Genomic DNA, 19,491 nt, shown 5'->3' with positions numbered 1-19,491 from the left:
ATAGCATTTAGGGCATCATTTTCAAAGGCATTTGTCTCTGCCCACACACACTTGTTAACCTAGCGTGTCCTGCTCAGTTCAGTTCAGTTCAGCTGCTCAGTCCTGTCCTACTCTTTGTGACCCCATAGACTGCAGCTCGCCAGGCCTCCTGCTGCTCTCTGGTTTATTTTCAAAGAAAGCTGTGATGGAAACACCTCCAGGCTCCTGGTCTCTGAAGTTGGAGGTGCCACAGCTGCAGAGAGGTGGTCACAATGCAAATCATTTTGTGAAAACGTGTGTCCCCAGGCTGCAGAGAGGGGTGAAAAAAACTAAGGACACAGAAGATCTTTGGGAAGAAGTCTGCAAGTAAAGCCTGGCAGGAACCCAAGACCCCCAGCTGATTCCCACCACTCACCTCTCCCTCCCCTCCCCAAGGGCGCAGGCACAGGCGAGGACCACAACACCCATCCTAGAAAGAGCCCCTCCCCCAGGGAATCAGGTTGACCTTTGCTTCTAGAAGTTCCCTCCCTAAATCCTCCCTTCCTGAGGTCTCAGATGTGCCAAAGGTGAGGTTTCCCCCAGGGCTCCTGAATGCAGGTCTTCCTCTTGCATTTTTTTCAAAACCCTGGTAGGCTGGGTCAGGTAGCCCAGAAGTAGGGTCCATTGTGTCTGGTGAATTGTGCTGCCTGCTCTCTGTAATGCAAAAAGGAAGGAGATGAACTAGCCCGGAAGATCTGCCAACAGAGTGGAGCAGCAGGATGTGATTAGCATATCAGGTTAGTCTTGATTACCCACTACAGATCAGGAACAGAGAAAGTCAGCAGAGCTCCGAAAAGGGTGAGAGAAACAAGAAAACGTTTTCTTCTTTTTCACTGCAGCAGTTGCAGGTTAAACGGCTGTATGGATGTCTTTGAAGGTATTTTCTCAAAATGCAGATGTGAGTTTGAGACGTCGTATCCCCACAGAAGACGCAGAGCAGGAGGAAGAAGAGGAGGAAATGGCAGCTTCTCAGGTAATTGTCCTGTCCCGGGTGTGGGGCTGTGTCTGCTTTTCCTCCTGACATGCCTGGGCTGAGAATCTGCAAACCTTTAGTTCTCTGCTTCTAAGTTTTCTGCCTGGAGTGCTTGTTATCACCTTCTCATTCACCCCCATTTTTTAAAATTTTAAATAGTGAAAACCAGCTCTTCAGGTTTCGTCTCACTCATATTCCAGAGCCTTTCTCCATTGCGAGTATCCTGGCTTTCTATAGAGCATGATGAATTCTCAACATGAAATAGTGACTTTCAATGTTGAATACATTCCCTTTGTGAGAGATCAATATGGGGAGGCACTGGTATCCGAAATTCCCTTTGGGATGTGGTTCGTTGTTAGGATCTTAGGGAAGTCGGGGAAATGCTGTGATGAATTTACATGTGGATGCAATTCAGCTCTCTAGAACAGGAGTAAGAAAATGCCCTTGTTAATAGAATGAACTCAGCATTCCAGAATTTTTCAGAAGTTAAAGTAGCAGAGACAATCCTCTATACCGAAAAGAAAAATATACTAATTAAGTGGACTATTGTCACGCCAGTGTATGTTCCTTGGTTCTTTGTCTCGTCATAACAAAGATTTGGAGCAATGGACATTAGAGCCTTCGCCGCATCACAGCTCTCGGGTCTTGGACAAACCGTGTTATAGCTCTTAGGCAAATCAGTCTTACAGCTCTATTTTATTGAGAAGATAGCAGGAGAATCCATCCTCGAAGTGTGGGGCATGCCAACCCAAAGATTTGAAGAGAGGAGAGTGGAGGAGCGTGTGGGAGAGAGGAGAGAGAGAGGGAGAGAGAGAGAAAGAGCACAGGCACGCGGGATAGGAACAGAGAGAGAGAGCGCTTTGGCTCTTCCTTTTATATGTTTTTGCCTCCACCTGGGCCTGCCCTGTGCAAATTGGGCTTAGCCAGGAGTGCTGTTTGTTCTACCTGAAGTCTCACTCTGGTCCTCGGACCTGCTTTAGTTCTATTATCGCGGGCTTTGCCCTTCCTTGTCTTTTAGCCACTGCCATTTTGGACTCCTTTTCCCTATTCTACCTACCTAACATTCCCCCTCAAGAGATGGGAGGCCCAATTCTTTGGGAATAGGGGTGTCGAGGTCTTTCTGGCTACTTCCTGCTGAACTGGGGTGGTGAGGGGTATTGGGCCTCCCCCTCTTGCCAGTCTCAAGCCTCAGAGTCCTTATAGCGGTGTCCATCTTAGGGTGTGATATTTTTCATGGTCGGCTGGAGTTTTCTATCTTTGCTGAACTGGCACTGCATGTTGTAGCTTGTTGACCTGGGCAGAGACAAAACAGGTTAGACAATCGACAGTTCATGGAATAATCATAAGCATCATCAATGCAGCATAACAAGGACTAGTAGGGGCATTCGTCAATTTTAAATTCACATCGCCAGGATGGCTCAAGTCCCTCCTTGTTCAGGGATCAGAAGTTCTATCTCTTGTCTGTTTTGGAATACAATCTCTGTCAAGCTGGGTTGGCTGTGTAGAGCTATCCTGAGAAATCTTATCCCCAGAAACCAGATTTTGGGGGTGTTCATTAGAATGGCACTCATTGGTAGTCCTGAATAGGTATCTGAGATTTCCCAGGGGCTCACAGGTGTATTGAGTGTCCTCTTCTGTCATCTTCCATGGCTTGACTCGTGAGTAGTGAATCCAGGAGTCATGTCCTGGTACCTTGACTGCTGTGGGGTAGAAAGTATTACAGGGTAGGGGCCCTTCCATGTGGGCTGGAGTTGAGCTTTAGGGGACCCATCTTTCCAGACTTTAATTAGGACTTGAGTCCCTGGAGCATATCGTGGTGACTCCTTAGAATCTTTTGGGTCCTGGTTTATACCCCACAAGCGTATATCCTGTTGGAATTGCCCAATGGCCATGGTATAAGACTGGAGGGTCTGAACCTCTGGCTCTAGGAAGGGGTCATTGACATAAACAAAAGGTCTCCCATATAGCATCTCATAAGGACTAAGACCAAGCTGTTCCTTAGGGGCAATGCCAGTGCGGAGGAGAGCTATTGGTAAAGCCTCCTTCCACCCCAGGGAGGTCTCCTGGGTTGTCTATTTTATAGCTGATTTTAAGAATTGAGTGGCTCTTTCTACTTTTCCCAAAGATTGAGGCCTCCAGGCACAATGGAGATAATAAGTAATGCCCAATGCTTTTGAGACCCCTTGGGTGACCTTGGAAGTATATGATGTCCCATTGTCACTTTGTAATGACCTGGGCAGACCAAATCTTGGAATGATTTCATGGAGCAGTTTTTTTTTACCACCTCCTCAGCCTTCTCAGTCCGGGTGGAAAGCCTTCAACCCATCCTGTGAATGTATCTATCATGACTAATAGGTGTCTATACCCTTGAGAAACTGGCATCTGGGTGAAGTCCATCTGCCAGTCCTCTCCTGGTTAGGCTCCACGTCGTTGGATGGGCTGGGCCAGCTGGAGTCTTGAGCTCCTTGGGGGTTGTTTAATTGGCAAGTGGGACAAGAGGACACCACCTGTCTTATAGTTGTTTGGAAGCCTGTTCCCCTGAAGGACTTTTCTAGTAATCTTTGGAGGGCCTTTTCTCCTAAATGAGTAGTGGCATGTAAGGAGTTAACCAACTTCCATTGGAGGTTCCCAGGCAGAAAAAGGAGTCCCTCCTTTTGGAACACCCCATGATCTTCTTGAAAGCACTCGCTCTTAGCTTTAAGAGTCTCATCTTCAGTATATGAAGGAGTTTCTGGCAAATTAGTGTGTGGAACTAAGGTGGCAACCCCTATTAGGTCATGGTTCTGTAATGCTGCTCTCCTAGCTGCCTGATCAGCTGCTTGGTTCCCTCGTGCCTCTTCTGTGCTCCCATCTTTGGTGTCCTTTACAGTGGGAGACTGAAACCTCAGTGGGCAGATGGACTGCCTCCAAGAGTCGAAGATTTTTGTCACCATATTTGATTGGGGACCCTCAGGTGGTCAAGTGGCCCCTTTCTTTCCAAATAGCAGCAAGTGCATGTAGCACCAGAAAGGCATACTTGGGATCAGTGTAAATGGCTATTCTTTTTCCTTTTCCCACCTCTAAAGCTCGAGTCAGGGCTATGAGCTCAGCTAATTGGGCTGAAGTGCCTGGTGGCAGAGGCTTAGCCTCTATGGTCTCAAAATTGGAGACTACTGCATACCCGGCTCTTCTTTTTCCATCCAAGACAAAGCTGCTTCCATCAGTGTACCAGATTTCCTCAGGATTGGTCAGAGGATCTTCTGACAATCCCTCCCAGGGTTTTATCTAGTGGTCCAAGGTTTCTAGACAAGAGTGAAAGGGGAGAGAGCTCTCGGGGGTAAGCAGGAGGGTGGCTGGGTTAAGAACCTCACAAGGGGATATAGTGAGGCCTGGATTTTCCATCAGCATTACTTGATATCTGAGGATTCTTTGATCAGACATCCATAAATGGCCTCTCCCATTTAGGAGTTGTTTTACTTGGTGGCTGGTAAAAATAGTTAGTTTGCCCCCAAAGGAGAGTTTTAAAGCATCTTCTATCATGATTGCAATAGCTGCAAGATTTCGAAGGCAGTAGGGCCAGCCTCGGGTAGGTGGATCGAGCTTTTTAGATCAGTAAGCTACGGGCTGGGGCTCAGATCCCAACCTTTGAGTTAACACTGCCAAAGCTATTCCCTCTCTTTCATGGGCATAAAGTTGGAATGCTTTTTCTGGGTCTGGCAACTTCAAGGCAGGTGCTCGAGTTAAGGCCTGTTTTAGTGTAGCCTCTGCCTTCTTTTGAGGAGTTCCCCATATCAGTGGGATTGAATCATCTCGTCCCTTTAAGCTTTCATATAAGGACTGGGCAATTAGACCATAGTTGGGTATCCGGATTCTACAATATCCAGTTAGCCCCAGGAAAGCTCGCAATTGTTTTTCGAGTCGTGGGGAGGGCAACTGGAGGATTCCTTGTACCAGATCAGAGGACAGCCTCCTGGACCCGTGTGTAATCTGAACTCCCAGGTAAGTGACCTTTGTCTCGACCATCTGTGCCTTAGCACGGGAGACTTTATATCCTCTTTCTGCCAAGAAGTTTAGAATCTGAATTGCATGTTGTTGGGCACTTTTCTCACCTGGATAGCAGATTAGTAGGTCATCTACGTATTGTAATGTTTTCCCGTTAGGTCCCAGGTCCAGATCTAGGAGATCCTGGTAAGGGCCTGTCCAAACAGGTGGGGCTATCTCTGAACCCTGAGGTAATACTGTCCAAGTCATCTGTTGGTGTTTTTCTCCTGGGGCCTCCCACTCAAAGGCAAAAAGATATTGGGATTCTTTAGCCAGTGGTATGCAAAAAAATGCATCTTTGAATTCCAAGACTGTAAACCACTTGGCACTGGGTGGGATTTCTCCCAAGATTACATAGGGATTGGGTACTGTGGGATGGAGGGGGACTACAGCTTCATTTATGATCCAGAGATCTTGAACCATTCACCAGGTTCCGTCTTTTTTTCTTTACTGAGAGGATTGGGGTGTACGTGGCAAACTGGTGGGAACCAATAGCCCACAAGCAAGGAATTTATTAAAGGCTGTAGTCCCTCCCGAGCCTCTCTTTTGAGAGGGTATTGTTTCCGGTTAGGAAACCGAGTGGGATCTCGGAGGACAATGATGACCGGTTCGGCTTGGTAGGCTCATCCAGGAATCCCCTGGTCCCACACCTGGGGGTTAATTTTGTCTTCCCATGGTTTTTGGTCCCTCTCTATTGAAGGTGTAATGGGTTCTTCAGTAGTAACCAGGAGCTGTAGAGCTCTAGGGGCTGAAAAACTTCCCATCACAAGGGTGGTCCCCAGTTTAGTGAGTATATCTCTTCCCAATAAGGGAGTAGGACACTCAGGGACCACTAGAAACTGGTGGGAAAATATTTGTCCATCCCAGCAACAAAGAAGTGCTCGGGTGAATCTTTTAGTAGTTGGTTTTCCTGTAGCACCCAAAATGGTACAGGTTTGGGAGGAGAAGGCTCCGGAGTAGGAGATCAAGACAGAGTAGGTACCCCCTGTGCCAACCAAGAAATTCTCGGGCCTACCTGCCACATCCAGTTGCACCCTTGGCTCCAGCCCCCATGATGGTTATCTGTGACAGGCGGGCTGGCTGGAGTGGGCCGCTTCAGTCCTCTTGAACCGTTGTGAGGGTAGGCTTGGCACTTGACCTTGAGGCTCTTGGGTCCCGAGGGCAGAGTGCCACCCAGTGTCCCAGTTGATGGCATTTGTGGCAAGCCATTCTAGGAGACTTGTCCCGGTTTGGACACTCTTTGGCCCAATGCCCCGCCTGTCTACAGATCAGGCATTTGTCTCGTGCCTTGTCCTTCAGGGACTCGGGGTTTGCCGTAGGGCTTCTCTGGAGGGCGGCCAGCATCTGGGCATGCCTTGTCTCTTTCTTTCTCTCCTCCTCCTGGGCCTTGGCCTCCTTCTCCTGTTCTCTGTTATAAAAGGTATTGGTGGCTGTCTGGACCATCTCATCTAAAGAGGCAGCGGGGTCCTGCTGTTGTAGCTGTTGTAACTTAATTCTGATATCTGATGCACATTGGGACAGGAATTTGTCGTTTAAAATCACCTGTCCCTTGTAAGAGTCTAAGTCCAGATTGGTAAACTTTTGGAGTGCCTCTTTCAGCCTTTCCAGAAAGGCAATGGGGTTCTCACTGGGTTCCTGAGTTATTGCTGAGATTGGGCACAGTCCCACAAGTAATAGGCTTCCTTCTGTTTCCATGGGTGGACTTCCTTAGGGGTGAGTCTTTCTGAAGCTTATCCTACCCAGAACTGTTGCAACCTGAGAACCAGGCGTCCCCAGGTCAGGGTGCAGAGCCCCAGGCAGGCTGAGGCGTGACAGCCTCCTAGAGATCGAATCACCGGGCAGGTCGAGGTGTGACAGCCTCTCGAGAATTGGGTCCATGGGCAGGCTGAGGCGTGACGACCTCCTGGGACCCCTGGGACTAGCAGATCCCCGAGCAAGTTGAGGCATGACAACCTTTCGAGGACCAGATCCCTAGGCATGTCAAGGTGTGATGACCTCCTTGGACCCCCAGACTGGAGCTGGACGTCCCCAAGATCTCCAGTGTGAACAGTGCTGGTAGGATTAGGGGGTTGGATATTATAGAGTATTTCCCTACCAAGGCCAGCTATTTTCTGGTTGTCTCTCCAGAAGATTGTAGAGGCAAGCTTGTGGGTCTGGATGGGGCTCAGGCAAAGAGCATGAAACTGGAGGGAAGGGGGCAAAGCACAACCTTCAAGTACTTAATCCCCAATCTGTAAACCAACAGACAGGTGGCAGGACAGCTCCAAGGCATATGAGGGAGGAGTGGGTGGTGCCCCAATGGTTGGGGTGATCCTCCCACTCATTAGCATATGATTTTCACCCCCTCACAAAACCTAGCCAGGCCTAATGCTGTGGCCCCAGCCCTTGCCCTTGGCAATGGTTCACACCCTGAAGAGTGGCTTCTCTCTGGATCCTAACAAATCCACCTCTTTGTCTCTCAATGAATTTTTGCAATGAGACACCAGAGCCTGAGTTTCATTAGTTTTGGCTGAGCTTGAGTACCGGGAGAGAGCTGAAGGACAGGAGGAAAAAGCAGTGGGAAAAACGTGCCAAGGAATCCCCTTCATGGCCCGCCGGAAAATTTGCTAAATATCTGACCAGTGCTCACAATTTCATTGGTCTGATCCTTGGCACAGAGAAGAGAAAGGACAGAAGAACCCCCACCGGCTTGTGTAAACAGCTGCTGGGGCTCAGCAGACAGCGCCTTTGGGGCATGCTGAGTAGCCTCTCCAGAGTCCCTCAATTGTGCCCCCTGCCACCCGCCTGTTTGCAGGAGGTTCAAGGCAACAAGAAAGGAGAGATTGTAAAGGAATTAACATTTCATTAGGCATATCCCTCCAGTGAGGACCTCTTACCTTAATGGAGGTCTTCTGGGATCAGAGACTGGGCCGCGTGACCTTTCTGCTGAGTTTGTTTTTGCTGTCCCGGTATCCAGCACGATGGGCCTTCCCCCGTGCTGGGTTTCTTCGCCTTCCGCTTCTATTGCGGGAGCTTTGCTGAGTTGGACTCCTGCTGTGCTTGGCCTCTTCCGCTGGGAGGTTGTTTCAGCCTGGTTACATCCCAGTCATGGCACCATAGTTGTCACGCGAGTGTATGTTCCTCGGTTCTTTGTCTCATCACAACAAAGATTTGGAGCCTGCCCTATGCAAATTGGGTTTAAGCAGGAGTGCTGTTTCTTTAGGAGAAGGCAGTGGCATCCCACTCCTGGTCCTTGGACCCTCCTTGACCTTCCTTGTCTCTTAGCCACCGCCATTTTGGACTCCTTTTCCCTATTCTACCTACCTAACAATATCATCCTCAAATATTTATGTATAATTTCAATCATTTAAAAATTATCCTGATTTTATTGACATGACAATTTGTCTCTTAATAAGTACACAGTCCCATTTTAGTGTATGTCTGTATGCATGAACATGTTAACATCATTTGATTGATTTTTTGTTTTACTTTTTTGAAGATTCCGTGAAGCAGGGAATAGCTACCCACTCCAGTATTCCTGCCTTGACAATCCCATGGACAGAGAAGCCTGGCAAGCTACAGTCCCTGGGGTGGGAAAGAGTAGGACACGACTGAGTGACTAACACTTTTCTTGTTTTTAGTATTATTTACAAATACAGAAATTTCTATAAACTTTCATTAGAGTTAGCTCTGTGCATTTGTCTGTGTTTGATTAAAGTCTAGAGTCACAAACTGAAGTAAAAGTTGCTGCTGCTGCTAAGTCGCTCCAGTCGTGTCCGACTCTGTGCGACCCCATAGACGGAAAACCACCAGGCTCCCCAGTCCCTTAAGCTGTCATTTAAAGAATGTTTGTTAAAATATTTGCCGAAAGATGATACCGCAACATTATTGATTTTAAATTATTTCTGTTATACATTCAAGTCTCTGAAAACTGTCAGAAAGTAGTATATACCAGACTGTTAAAATGATTCTTGCTGCCGAGGTTACTATCCTATCAGACCTGTAAAACCTGTAAATCACTTAAACTTCAAAGTTAAATGTGAATTCTTTCCTTACTATTCTACCTCGTTGCTGTTCACACATTGTCACTCATGGAGCAGAATTTTCAACATTACTCGTTCAAATAAGCTTGTGAAAAATGTGGCACACTGAGCCCACTCCAGAACATTTGGATCAGGAAGTGCTTTTTAAAAATATTTCCTGTTTCTTTTGATAGTCAGTTTATCGTCTGTCAACTGAGTACAACACTCAGAAATAACTATGCCAATGTTGATCTGATCATATGATTTCTCTTTCAAATCAGAATAATTTCTGTAGTGGTTCATGGATCGTATCTCATCCTCTTTTCTTGGGGTTAAAAATGTGGTAGAAAATATTACTGTGTAAAAATTATATTCTTGTGTAACACCAGACATTCTCCTAAATCAAAACCATTTCTCTTGCTGGTTTCCTCTTGGGTCACATTAGGAAGTCTTCCCATGGCCACATGGCACCTGTACTTTGCATTTCAGGGACGGCTGACATTCCAGGATGTGGCCATAGACTTCACTGAAGAGGAGTGGGAATGCCTGGACCTCGGGCAGCGAGAATTGTACAGGGACGTGATGTTAGAGAACTTCAGGAACCTGGCCTCCTTGGGTGAGGATAACTGCCTTCCAGAATCCCTTCTCTACCCACTGGGTTTTGGTTCCTGCATTTCTAGAATGTCTCCTAGAATCTTCTGCTCCTTATAATAGTTTCAGATCCCTGCTTTCTATGGGAAAATGGATATTTATGAGTTGAGAAAGAAGACTTCATGATGATTCATTATGATTCTAACTTTTCCTTGATGGAATCTGCCTCCTTCTTCTAGGTGAGTGGTAATTCTGTAGGTTCTGTGGTATAAAAGGGTGCCACTCTCCTTTATAAATCAGATATCTCCACTTACTTACTTTGGCGTTAGTAGTACTTGACTAGAATCTCAAGATCTTTTCTTTATGTATTTGTTAGTTAGAAAAGTGCTTCGATAAAGTATTTGGGGATATAATTTTCTAGGCTATATTAACATTCAACCATGCCTTCTCTAGAATGTTAATAATGTAATAATGTAATGAGGAAGGTAACAGTCATGTCTGACTTTTTGCGAGCCTATGGAATAGTCCATGGAATTCTCCAGGGCAGAATACTGGAGTGGGTAGCCGTTCCTTTCCAGAGGATCTTCCCAACCCAGGCATCAAACACAGCTCTCCCACAGTGCAGGTGGCTTCTTTACCAGCTGAGCCACCAGGGAATGTTCATACAGCTTAGGAAATGATGTCCCCAAATACTTTAGTTCTAGGCTGTATTAACATTCTACCATGCCTTCTCTGGGCTTCCCAGGTGGCACTAGTGGTAAAGAACCTGCCTGCCAATTCAGGAGACATAAAAGAAATGGGTTTGATCCCTGGGTTGGGAAGAACTCCTGGAGGAGGACATGGCAACCCACTCAGTACTTTTGCCTGGACACTCCCATGGACAGAGGACCCTGGCGGCTACAGTCTATAGGGTGGCAAAGAGTCAGATGTGACTGGCGTGACTTAGCACATGTGCCTTTTCTTCTCACTTGAATACATATTAGATTGGAAACTGATGAATCTCTAGCAAAACGAATATTCCTTTTCCTGATAGCAGGTCTTGTGGTCTCTAAGCCAGACCTGGTCACCTTTCTGGAGCAAATGAAGAATCCCTGGGATGTAAGGAGACTGGAGACACCAGCCGTATACACAGGTAGGGGCCAATGGATGGAGCCGACCAGTCCACAACAGGAACAGGGATTAGTGAGGAATTCATCTTTATCATGTGGTTTGGGAAGATCTGCTTCAGTGGAAATGATTTTAGAGAAGTCTGGGTTTCTTTCTGTTGCTGTCATAGGCGGATATCACCTGCCCCGTTCTGTCTCTTTAAATCATTCCTGAATTCATCTCCAGTGATTACTTTTCTCAATCACAGTGAGAACTGAAACCCTTCTCTTGGCCTGTGACAACCTGCATGAATCAATTACTATTCCATTTCGTGAGGGGCAGGGGGTCCCTCGGAAAACTGAACATTTCTGAAAAACTCTAAGACGCTCCTATTAAAATTTCTACCTCTAGATGACAGTGTGTGAGCGGAATTGAGGACATACTGCCAAAGTTCTAGGAATATTGGGGACAGAGTTTGTTTTTTTTTTTTTTTTCCTGACTTATAATTTCTAAAACACTGGAAGCTACAAATATGATCTTATAAATTTTAAATTCAAGTAATTTCTTCACTGTATAAACCAAAACCTCCCTAAAGAGAAAGAATGCCAATCTCAGGATTACTTCAAAGTTTCTGTTTTCTTCATATGAATTCATATGAAATGTTAAGTGTATCTGCCCCAATTCCTCAATGCTAAAAGACTTAACTGAATTGAACTGAACTGAAAAGACTTAAATATATTCAATTAACTCAAAGAATTTTCAAATAAATTGGCATAAGAGCTTAAAACGTTTTCCACCAAATTTTTAATGGTTTCAAACTAGTATAATGTTTAGATAATAGAATGTTTTTAAAAAGTTCTTATTGGAGTATAACTAATTTACAATGTTGTACTGCAAAAAGAATCCATTTTACATATAGATATCTACTGTTTTTAAGATTTCCTTCCCAATTCGATCTCCACAGAGCATTGATAGTGTTCACACCATACTTTGAAAGTCTCATTTCTTAATTTCTCAAGAACTGCTTCTTTATTTAATGAATCTTGTTATCAACTTCCCCAGACTTTGTCCTACATGTCCTTGCTTTCTGATTAGACCTATGTCAGTATCATTTATGATTTTTATATTGAAACATCATATAGAACGTGCTAAAATAAAAAGTGGATTAAAGAATTAGAGGGCACCTAGTGGCATCAGCATTTAAGATGACTTAAGTGGAAGAGTAATCATTAGACTGCCTGTCTCTTCTTCATTTAGTGGTTCTTGTAGCTTTTTGTCTTGCTCCTTCCTCTACACCATACTTCTTTGTTGTCCCATTTTGTCAAATTTTCTGGGTTTGTGGTCTGTTCTGCAGGCTGCAGGATCCTAGCTCCTCTTGCTCTGTTGTCTTCCCCCTAGAGGGTGAGGTTGGTCCACAGGCTTGTACCCTTATCCCCTTGATCTGGGCTTTGATTGCTGTTATTGTGACCCGTGCCTCCCCAAAATATTGAGGGGAATTTCCCCTTGGCTCTATGGTTGTCACTGGTCTGTTGGGGTGGTGTCTGCTTCTTGGTTTGTGGAGAAGAGCCCCAGACGTGTTTCTTCGCTGTGATTCTGATCTGTAGTGAAGGCAGGTAGGATTGGAGGACACCCACTGGGAGAGAAGCCACTAAGCATTGCTCCTCTGGGATTGTTCACCTTGGGGTATGCTCATGCACTGTGTGAGTCTCATGTGACCCCATGTTGGCACTGCATTGGCCCCCCTTCAACCATGGGCATGCTGGCACATTGCTGTGGTGCCAGCAGCTTTCACTTTTAGGGATTTACATAAACTGTTTGTGAAAGCAGAGAGATGTGCCTCCTCAGATGTTCTTTTCACTGGAACACCAGCAGAGATCCAGTGAACTCAGGTCCCAGAATTGCATTCATGGAGCTGGACCTGCTGTGGTGCTATGGGGGCAGCTCAGACTCTGGCCTGGCCCCCCCCTAGTATACATCCCCACAAAGTCTACAGCTGCTAAAGCTACACCTCCCATGTCTGGGGGAGCCCTGGTTGTCCATTCAGATGTTCTGTATGGGCTGAGTTGACAAAGCCAGTTGCAGGTATAAAAGCATGGTTTGTGTAACCGTTAGGAGAGACTTCAGTTTTCCTTCCTTAACCCTGGGGCTAGCTGAGCTTTCAGCTCCTTCTATGTGTGTGGGCCACCCACAGGTGTCTGCTCCAGAAGCTGCCCCAGAGCACAGGAGTCTGCTGATTGTGGAGGAGGTGCATGGGGGGAGGCTGTGGCTGGAGCTCAATAGAGCCCACCTGGGTGGTGGCCCTTCCTAGTGCTGGGAGAGGAGGGGCCAGCACAGGGGAAGAGGGGCTGCAATGGTGGGTCTTCCCTTTGGGCATCAGTCAACAAAGGCGCTCTGCTCTCTGGTGGTCAGTCTTCCTCCATAAGATTCTAGCTTATAGAGCTCCTCCCTCACCCCCGGCCCCTCAGGATGTCTCCTCACAGCCCACAGCAGTCCTCTGCCTGGCTATGCTCTTCAGACCCCACATTTCAGCACCCAGCCTTTGTCTGTAGCAGCAGATACCCTCTCAGGCTGGGCTGGCATCAGTACCTTATGTACACGTCTCACTCTGTCCTGCTGCCACAGACTATTGCCGTGTTCTCTTCCCACAGAGAATGAGGCTCCCCTTCTGTCCCAGCTGAGCTCACACCAGCCCCAGTAGATAGGAACAGTAGATAAGAAAACTTTCATTTGATATATTTCAGCTGTGTCTTCTCACAACACCTGTGGTTTGATGTCAAAGAATCCAAGATTAGAAAACTTAATCCAAGAAGCAAACCTAGGAATATATGAAAGAGCTCACCTTGGAAACGAACATTTAATGAAAGTCTGGGAATATTTGGGGGTATGTGAAAGACCGAGAAGATGTTTATATGGAGAGAAAGAAACCAAGACACTTTCACACAATGTGGAAATTACTGCCACAGGGAATGAGCAATATGAGTCAAACTGTGGAAAACACCCATTTCAGTTATCAACAGCAGCAGAGAAGTGTATCTCTTCAAGCAAAGGCTTTAAGCAGTTTTTGAAACATACACGTTCTCTGAAGGGAAATGTGAAAAATCTAGAAAGTCATCCAGTCTCTATTGCAAATACTCATGCAAACCACTCTGAACACAGGCTTCGATTACACATACATTCAAGCACGTTTGAAAACCAGAAATTTAAAAATGATGGGGAAAACTCACAAAATAATGAGCTTGAGGGATCTGTGACCAAGGGGTCATTATTCTTCTACCAACAGACTGTTTCTCTCCATTCCAAAATGTGTAATGTTGATATTAATGGAAAAGAGTTAATCCCATCATCATTGTTCAATACACATCATGATACGGTTAATACGGAACAACTTCTCACATGTAATAACACGAGTCAGGCCTTAAGTAAGAGCTCTACCCCCAATAATTACAAGAATATTTATGGTGGAGTGAGAAGCCATGCATGCAATGAAACTTGGTGTAAAACTGAACAAGACTCTCACCCTATGAAACATCAGGGACCTCAATCTTCAGACAAAGATTCTAACAATAGTACATGGAGGAATATCTTTTACCAAACATCAAGTCTTCCACTAAATGAGTGTACACATACTGGAGAGAAGGCTTACTATTGTGAATATGGTGATGTCTCTAATCAGTCTTCAAATCTCACTCAACAGCAGAGTATTCAGAATCCACAGAAAAGTTACAAGTGTAAGCAATGTGAGAAAGCCTTTACTAACTCATCCAGTCTAAGTAGACACAGGAAAATTCATTCAGGATGGAAACCTTTCAAATATACAGAGTGTGGCAACACCTCTATGCAGAATTCAGAGCTTAGTCAAGATCAGCAAATCCACACTGGCAAGAAACCTTATGAATGTAAAGAATGTGAAAAAGCATTTATGTGTTACTCAAACCTTAGTCGACATCAGCGCATTCACACTGGGGAGAGGCCTTATAAATGTACAGAGTGTGGCAAAGCCTTTATTCAGAAGTCATGTCTTACTGATCACCAGAGAATTCATACTGGAGAGAAACCTTATAAATGTAAAGAATGCAGAAAAGCCTTCAGTCGCTGCTCAACTCTTACTCAACACCAGCGAATTCATACTGGAGAGAAGCCTTATAAATGTAAAGAATGTGGAAAAGCCTTCAGTTACTACTCAGCTCTTCAGGAACACCAGCGAATTCATTCTGGAGAGAAGCCTTATAAATGTAAAGAATGTAGAAAAGCCTTCAGTCGCTGCTCAACTCTTACTCAACACCAGCGAATTCATACTGGAGAGAAGCCTTATAAATGCAAAGATTGTGGAAAAGCCTTCAGTTACTACTCAGCTCTTACTCAACACCAGAGAATTCATACTGGGGAGAGGCCTTATAAATGTAAGGATTGTGGCAAAGACTTTAGCAGGCACTCAGGTCTAACTTACCATCAGAGAATTCATACTGGAAAGAAAAACCTTCAGAAGCACTCACGTCTTACTCAACATCAGAGAATTCATACTGGAGAAGTGGCAAAGGCTTTAATCTGAGCTCTCACCTTATTAGACAGAGAGCACATACTGTGTAGAAAATACAAGACCAAGTATCAGAAATTGCACACTAGAAAAAGTGAAAGTCGCTCAGTTGCTTCCAGCCATGGATCCAGGCAGTGGGAGATTTTTACCAACTGAGCTATCAGGGAAGCCTGCACATAGAAACCATTTCATCAATTCTGTTTTTTGAAGTTCCTCTTCAGGAGAAGTATTGTATAAGTAATCCAAAGTTATAACAGATAGAAAATTGATATGTTAGTATGGATCACAAGATGAAGGCTGGTATTTAGAAATGTACAAATAGTAGCAATATATCTTTGTTTATATTGACATGATTTGTGATTGTTTGAAAACCAAAATCAATGTGATTCATCTCTCAAATTACTCCATGCTGCTATGCTTCATTTCTATTGTGTATGCAAAGTTATGTTTTTGATGGTTGCTATCTCAAAGATGAGACAAGGCCTTCAATCCTAGGGAGAAATCATTTATATTTATTCTCCATTAGAAGATTAAGGACACAGGAATGTAACATGTACATCTAAATGGAGGTGTTAGTCATTCATGTCAAACATCCCTGTAGGTCACCATGAGGTAAGTGTTCAGGGAGTAAGTCCACATATTATAGTAAGATGTACATTTTCAATAGTTATATCAATTGCTTTTTAAGTAAAATACAATGACATTTCACTGAAATCTTGATGTATCTTTATAATATCAACAGAAGTCATGAATATTAGTTGACATGTTTCAAATAAAGATATCTGATACCGTAGAAATGTATGGAAACCCCTCCCAGAAAAGTCATGTAATTAGTGTATGTTTTATTTCATAAACAATTCTCCTCCATTTTGCAACCATAGGAATCACAGTTCTCAGATGTTTATGCTTGTAATCTGTATTTTATTCAGTTACACAGTGGGTTGGAAAAGGTTTTATTCTGACTGTGTGATATAACATGTTAATAAAACTGGATGGTTTCTTGTGATGAAGTTGGTGTGTAATGAAGTGTCAACCTACCGATTTAAGGTTGAAGGGAAAATACCTAACAATAAACTCTTTGTTAGCACGGAGGGATGATATCTGGGACAATTAGTTTCCATACTGCCTTTAGGCCGCAAATAATTGGGTATTTCCCATCATTTCTCCATTGTACTCCCCCCCCCCAGCCCCCCACTTCTCTGTAACTGCTGGGACATTGTGATGGTTCTAGGAAGGATCATAGAGAGTACTGTTGAGAGTTTACCTGAACTACTGCATGCTGTTGCTGCTTCAGCGTCTGTCTGGGGAGCAGGCAGCCTGCAGGTCCTTGAACTCACACCAGCCAATCCTGTGAACACCTACACTAGATGACCACCCACCTTGAGACCAGTAGTCTTGCTGAACCCCAGGGTCTACTGCACAGGCCCTCCTTCAGTGACACCCTCAGAGCTCTAGATTCCTGCTCCTCTTGGATTGAATGGACCGATCCACACTCAGCCTGGCGAGCCCACAGCATTTCACCCAAGGTCTCTTAGAAAGGCCTGAACCCCGAGTACTGGAGCTTTCTCTGCCTGGTCCTAAGCTTGACCTAAGAAATTCCTGCCCTAGAACCTCCTCTCCTGAGAGGTCTTAGGTGTGCTGAGTGTGAGGGCTGAAGCTCAGGACTCCTGAGTGTGGGTCTTGGGGAAGAAGCATCAAATTAACAGGGAACTTGCTGAAGAGACATTCACGGCCCCTCTTCAGACCTGCAGATTTATAACTTCTTAGAGTGGGGACCTGACCTCGAGGGGTTCATATTCACTGAAATGGTTCAGAAAGAACCTTGTAAGTGGTTTCAACCTGGTTTCCTATCAAGATCACCTGACCAGTGTTAAGCGATAACCTCCCCACAGAGTTCTGTCTTGGTCTTGTGGGAGCATCAGTGTGGTGTGTAGGAAGTGCTCCAGGGGACTCTAAGGGGAGGCCCGGGTTTAGGACGTGGCTCCTGGTCCATCTGTGAGAGCTGAGGCCTGGCTTCCGTCTGAGGTGAGGCTGCAGGGATGGTCTAGCTGGATTTGGACCAAGGAAATCAGTCAGCTCACATCATCTGTGTGAGCAGAGGGTTACGAGCTCTCTCTGAGGAGAGAACAATCAAGAAATAAGTTCAAAGGCTGGTCTCCAGGTAGGAGGTGAGTGTTCCCGAATCTCTCCTGAGACAGGACAGGAGAGGTGGGTCTTCTCAGCTTTTCAAGGTCCTTCTGTCTGAAGGTGAATTAGTTGCAGGTTAAAGAGCTGTGCAGTTGCCTTTGAAAGTATTCTTTCAATATGCAGAGAAGTGTTTGGTACATCACATCCTCAGAGAAGACAGAGCAGGAGGAAGAAGAGGAGGAAATGACAGTTCTGTCCTGGGTCTGGGGCTGCGTCTGCTTTTCCCCCTAAAATGCTTGAACGTAGGGAACCTGCAAACCTTTCATTCTCTGCTTCTAATTTTTCTGCCTGGGGAGTCTGTTATTAACTTCTTATTTTTCCCTTTTCTTATCATAGTGAGGACCGGCTCTTTAGATCACTTCTCCCTTGTGTCCCAGAACCTTGTCTCCCTTGTCTGTATCCTGGCTTTCTATAGAGCATGATGAATTCTCAACCTGAATGAGTGACGTTCAACTGGTGAAAAGATTCCCCTTATGAGAGATCAACATGGGGAGGCATAGGTTCTGAGATTCTCATTGGCATGTAGTTCAGTCTTGGGACCTTAGAGAAGTAGGGGAAATTAGGGATGAATTTACATATATATGCAACTTGAGATATTTAGAACAGGATTAAGAAATTGTCCTCATGAACAGAATTACCTCAGTGCTCCAGAATTCCACAGGAAGTTTGGGATATAGAAGGAGAAAAATATGAGAGACCTTTCTCTATATTGGTAGGAAGGACTCACTCTTAAGTGTAGTCTTAGGATACAGAACATGGAAGTTATATAAGAAGTGAAGTTTGTATAAAACTGATATTTTTCAGGATTCAGATCAGTGCTAACATTTATCCACTACACCTCACATTCCCTGGTTCAGGTGCTTCTGTGATATTGTGATATTGTGAACTGTGATGTTCCTGCTTTTTTACTTTAATAGGGACTTTTGAAAGATTTAGTGAGGGATGTGTATAAGCTGCCAAAATTAATGTAGCAAACTGCGCCTTCTTAGTTCCCTTTGCTTTGGAAAATGAACACTCACCTGTGTTTAGTAAGGTTCTTGCATTTTGGGAATGGAGGTTTTCATCACTCAAGCCCAGGTCTGATCATTTCCATTAGTAATATACTCCACACTCATTTCCAGACAGAATTCTTATCACATCTTTGTGTTTTCTACAATATTTACAAGAATGTTATTACTTATGTTTAACTGTTATATCTAAAATAGAATGCAATACAAATGACAGGATTTTCAAAGGAAAAAAAGATTCAGAACCAAGAGCTCTAATTTTTGTCTATGTGTTTTTGCACCCTAGTGTATTAAAAAAAAAAAAACAGAATATTGCCACAAATAAATTATAAGATTTTAATCACAGAAATCTATTCCTGATTTAATAAACATGAATCATTTTTCTCCTAACTAGTGTATGTTTGTGTGCATGAAAATGTTAACAGTATATGACATTTTTTCTCTTTTTGATATTTTTGCCAGTTACCTCCACTGGTAAAACATGCATTAGACTGGTCTCTGCATACAGTTCAATTCAGTCGCTCAGTCAGGTCTCTGTGTTGACTTAATTCTTTTTACATAAAATCGAGCTCAGATCCATTGAAGTAAATCCAAAGCTCTACATTTTCTGAATATTTAATCAAATATTCCAAACAATTTTGAACAGCAATATTTTTTAATCTAAAAATTATTTATGTGGCTCATTCAAGATTACAAAGTAAAAAAAGGATTGTTTCTCTGCTTACTAATCAATTAAACCTGTAAAATCTGTACAGCGCATAAAGTTCAGTAATAACTATGAATTCGTACCTGGCTCTTTTCAGTTCAGTTCAGTCGCTCAGTTGTGTCAACTCTTTGCGACCCCATGGACTGGAGCACATCTGACAATCACCAACTCCCAGAGCTTACTCACCATGTATCCATTGAGTCCGTGACACCATCCAACCATCTCAATCTTTGTTGTCCCCTTCTCCTCCTGCCTTCAGTCTTTCCCAGCATCAGGCTCTTTTCCAGTGAGTCAGTTCTTTGCATCAGGTGGCCAAAGTATTGGAGTTTCAGCTTCAGCATCAGTCTTCCAATGATATCAAAACTGAT

The 19,491-nt window shown here is 44.5% G+C and overlaps 1 protein-coding gene across 1 annotated transcript; it reads left to right on the top strand.

Moving 5' to 3' along the window:
• Positions 1 to 908: 908 nt before the first annotated feature.
• On the top strand, positions 909 to 15,238 carry LOC108635041 (zinc finger protein 519-like). Its single transcript, XM_018045345.1, is given in 5 exon segments — positions 909 to 950; positions 953 to 991; positions 9,502 to 9,628; positions 10,640 to 10,735; positions 13,431 to 15,238. Coding segments are annotated over 5 exon segments (2,112 nt in total).
• Positions 15,239 to 19,491: the final 4,253 nt, after the last annotated feature.

This window comes from Capra hircus, unplaced genomic scaffold (assembly GCF_001704415.2).
Source record: "Capra hircus breed San Clemente unplaced genomic scaffold, ASM170441v1, whole genome shotgun sequence".
Classification (NCBI taxonomy): Eukaryota; Metazoa; Chordata; class Mammalia; order Artiodactyla; family Bovidae; genus Capra; species Capra hircus.
This window is presented reverse-complemented; position numbering and strand designations above follow the sequence as displayed.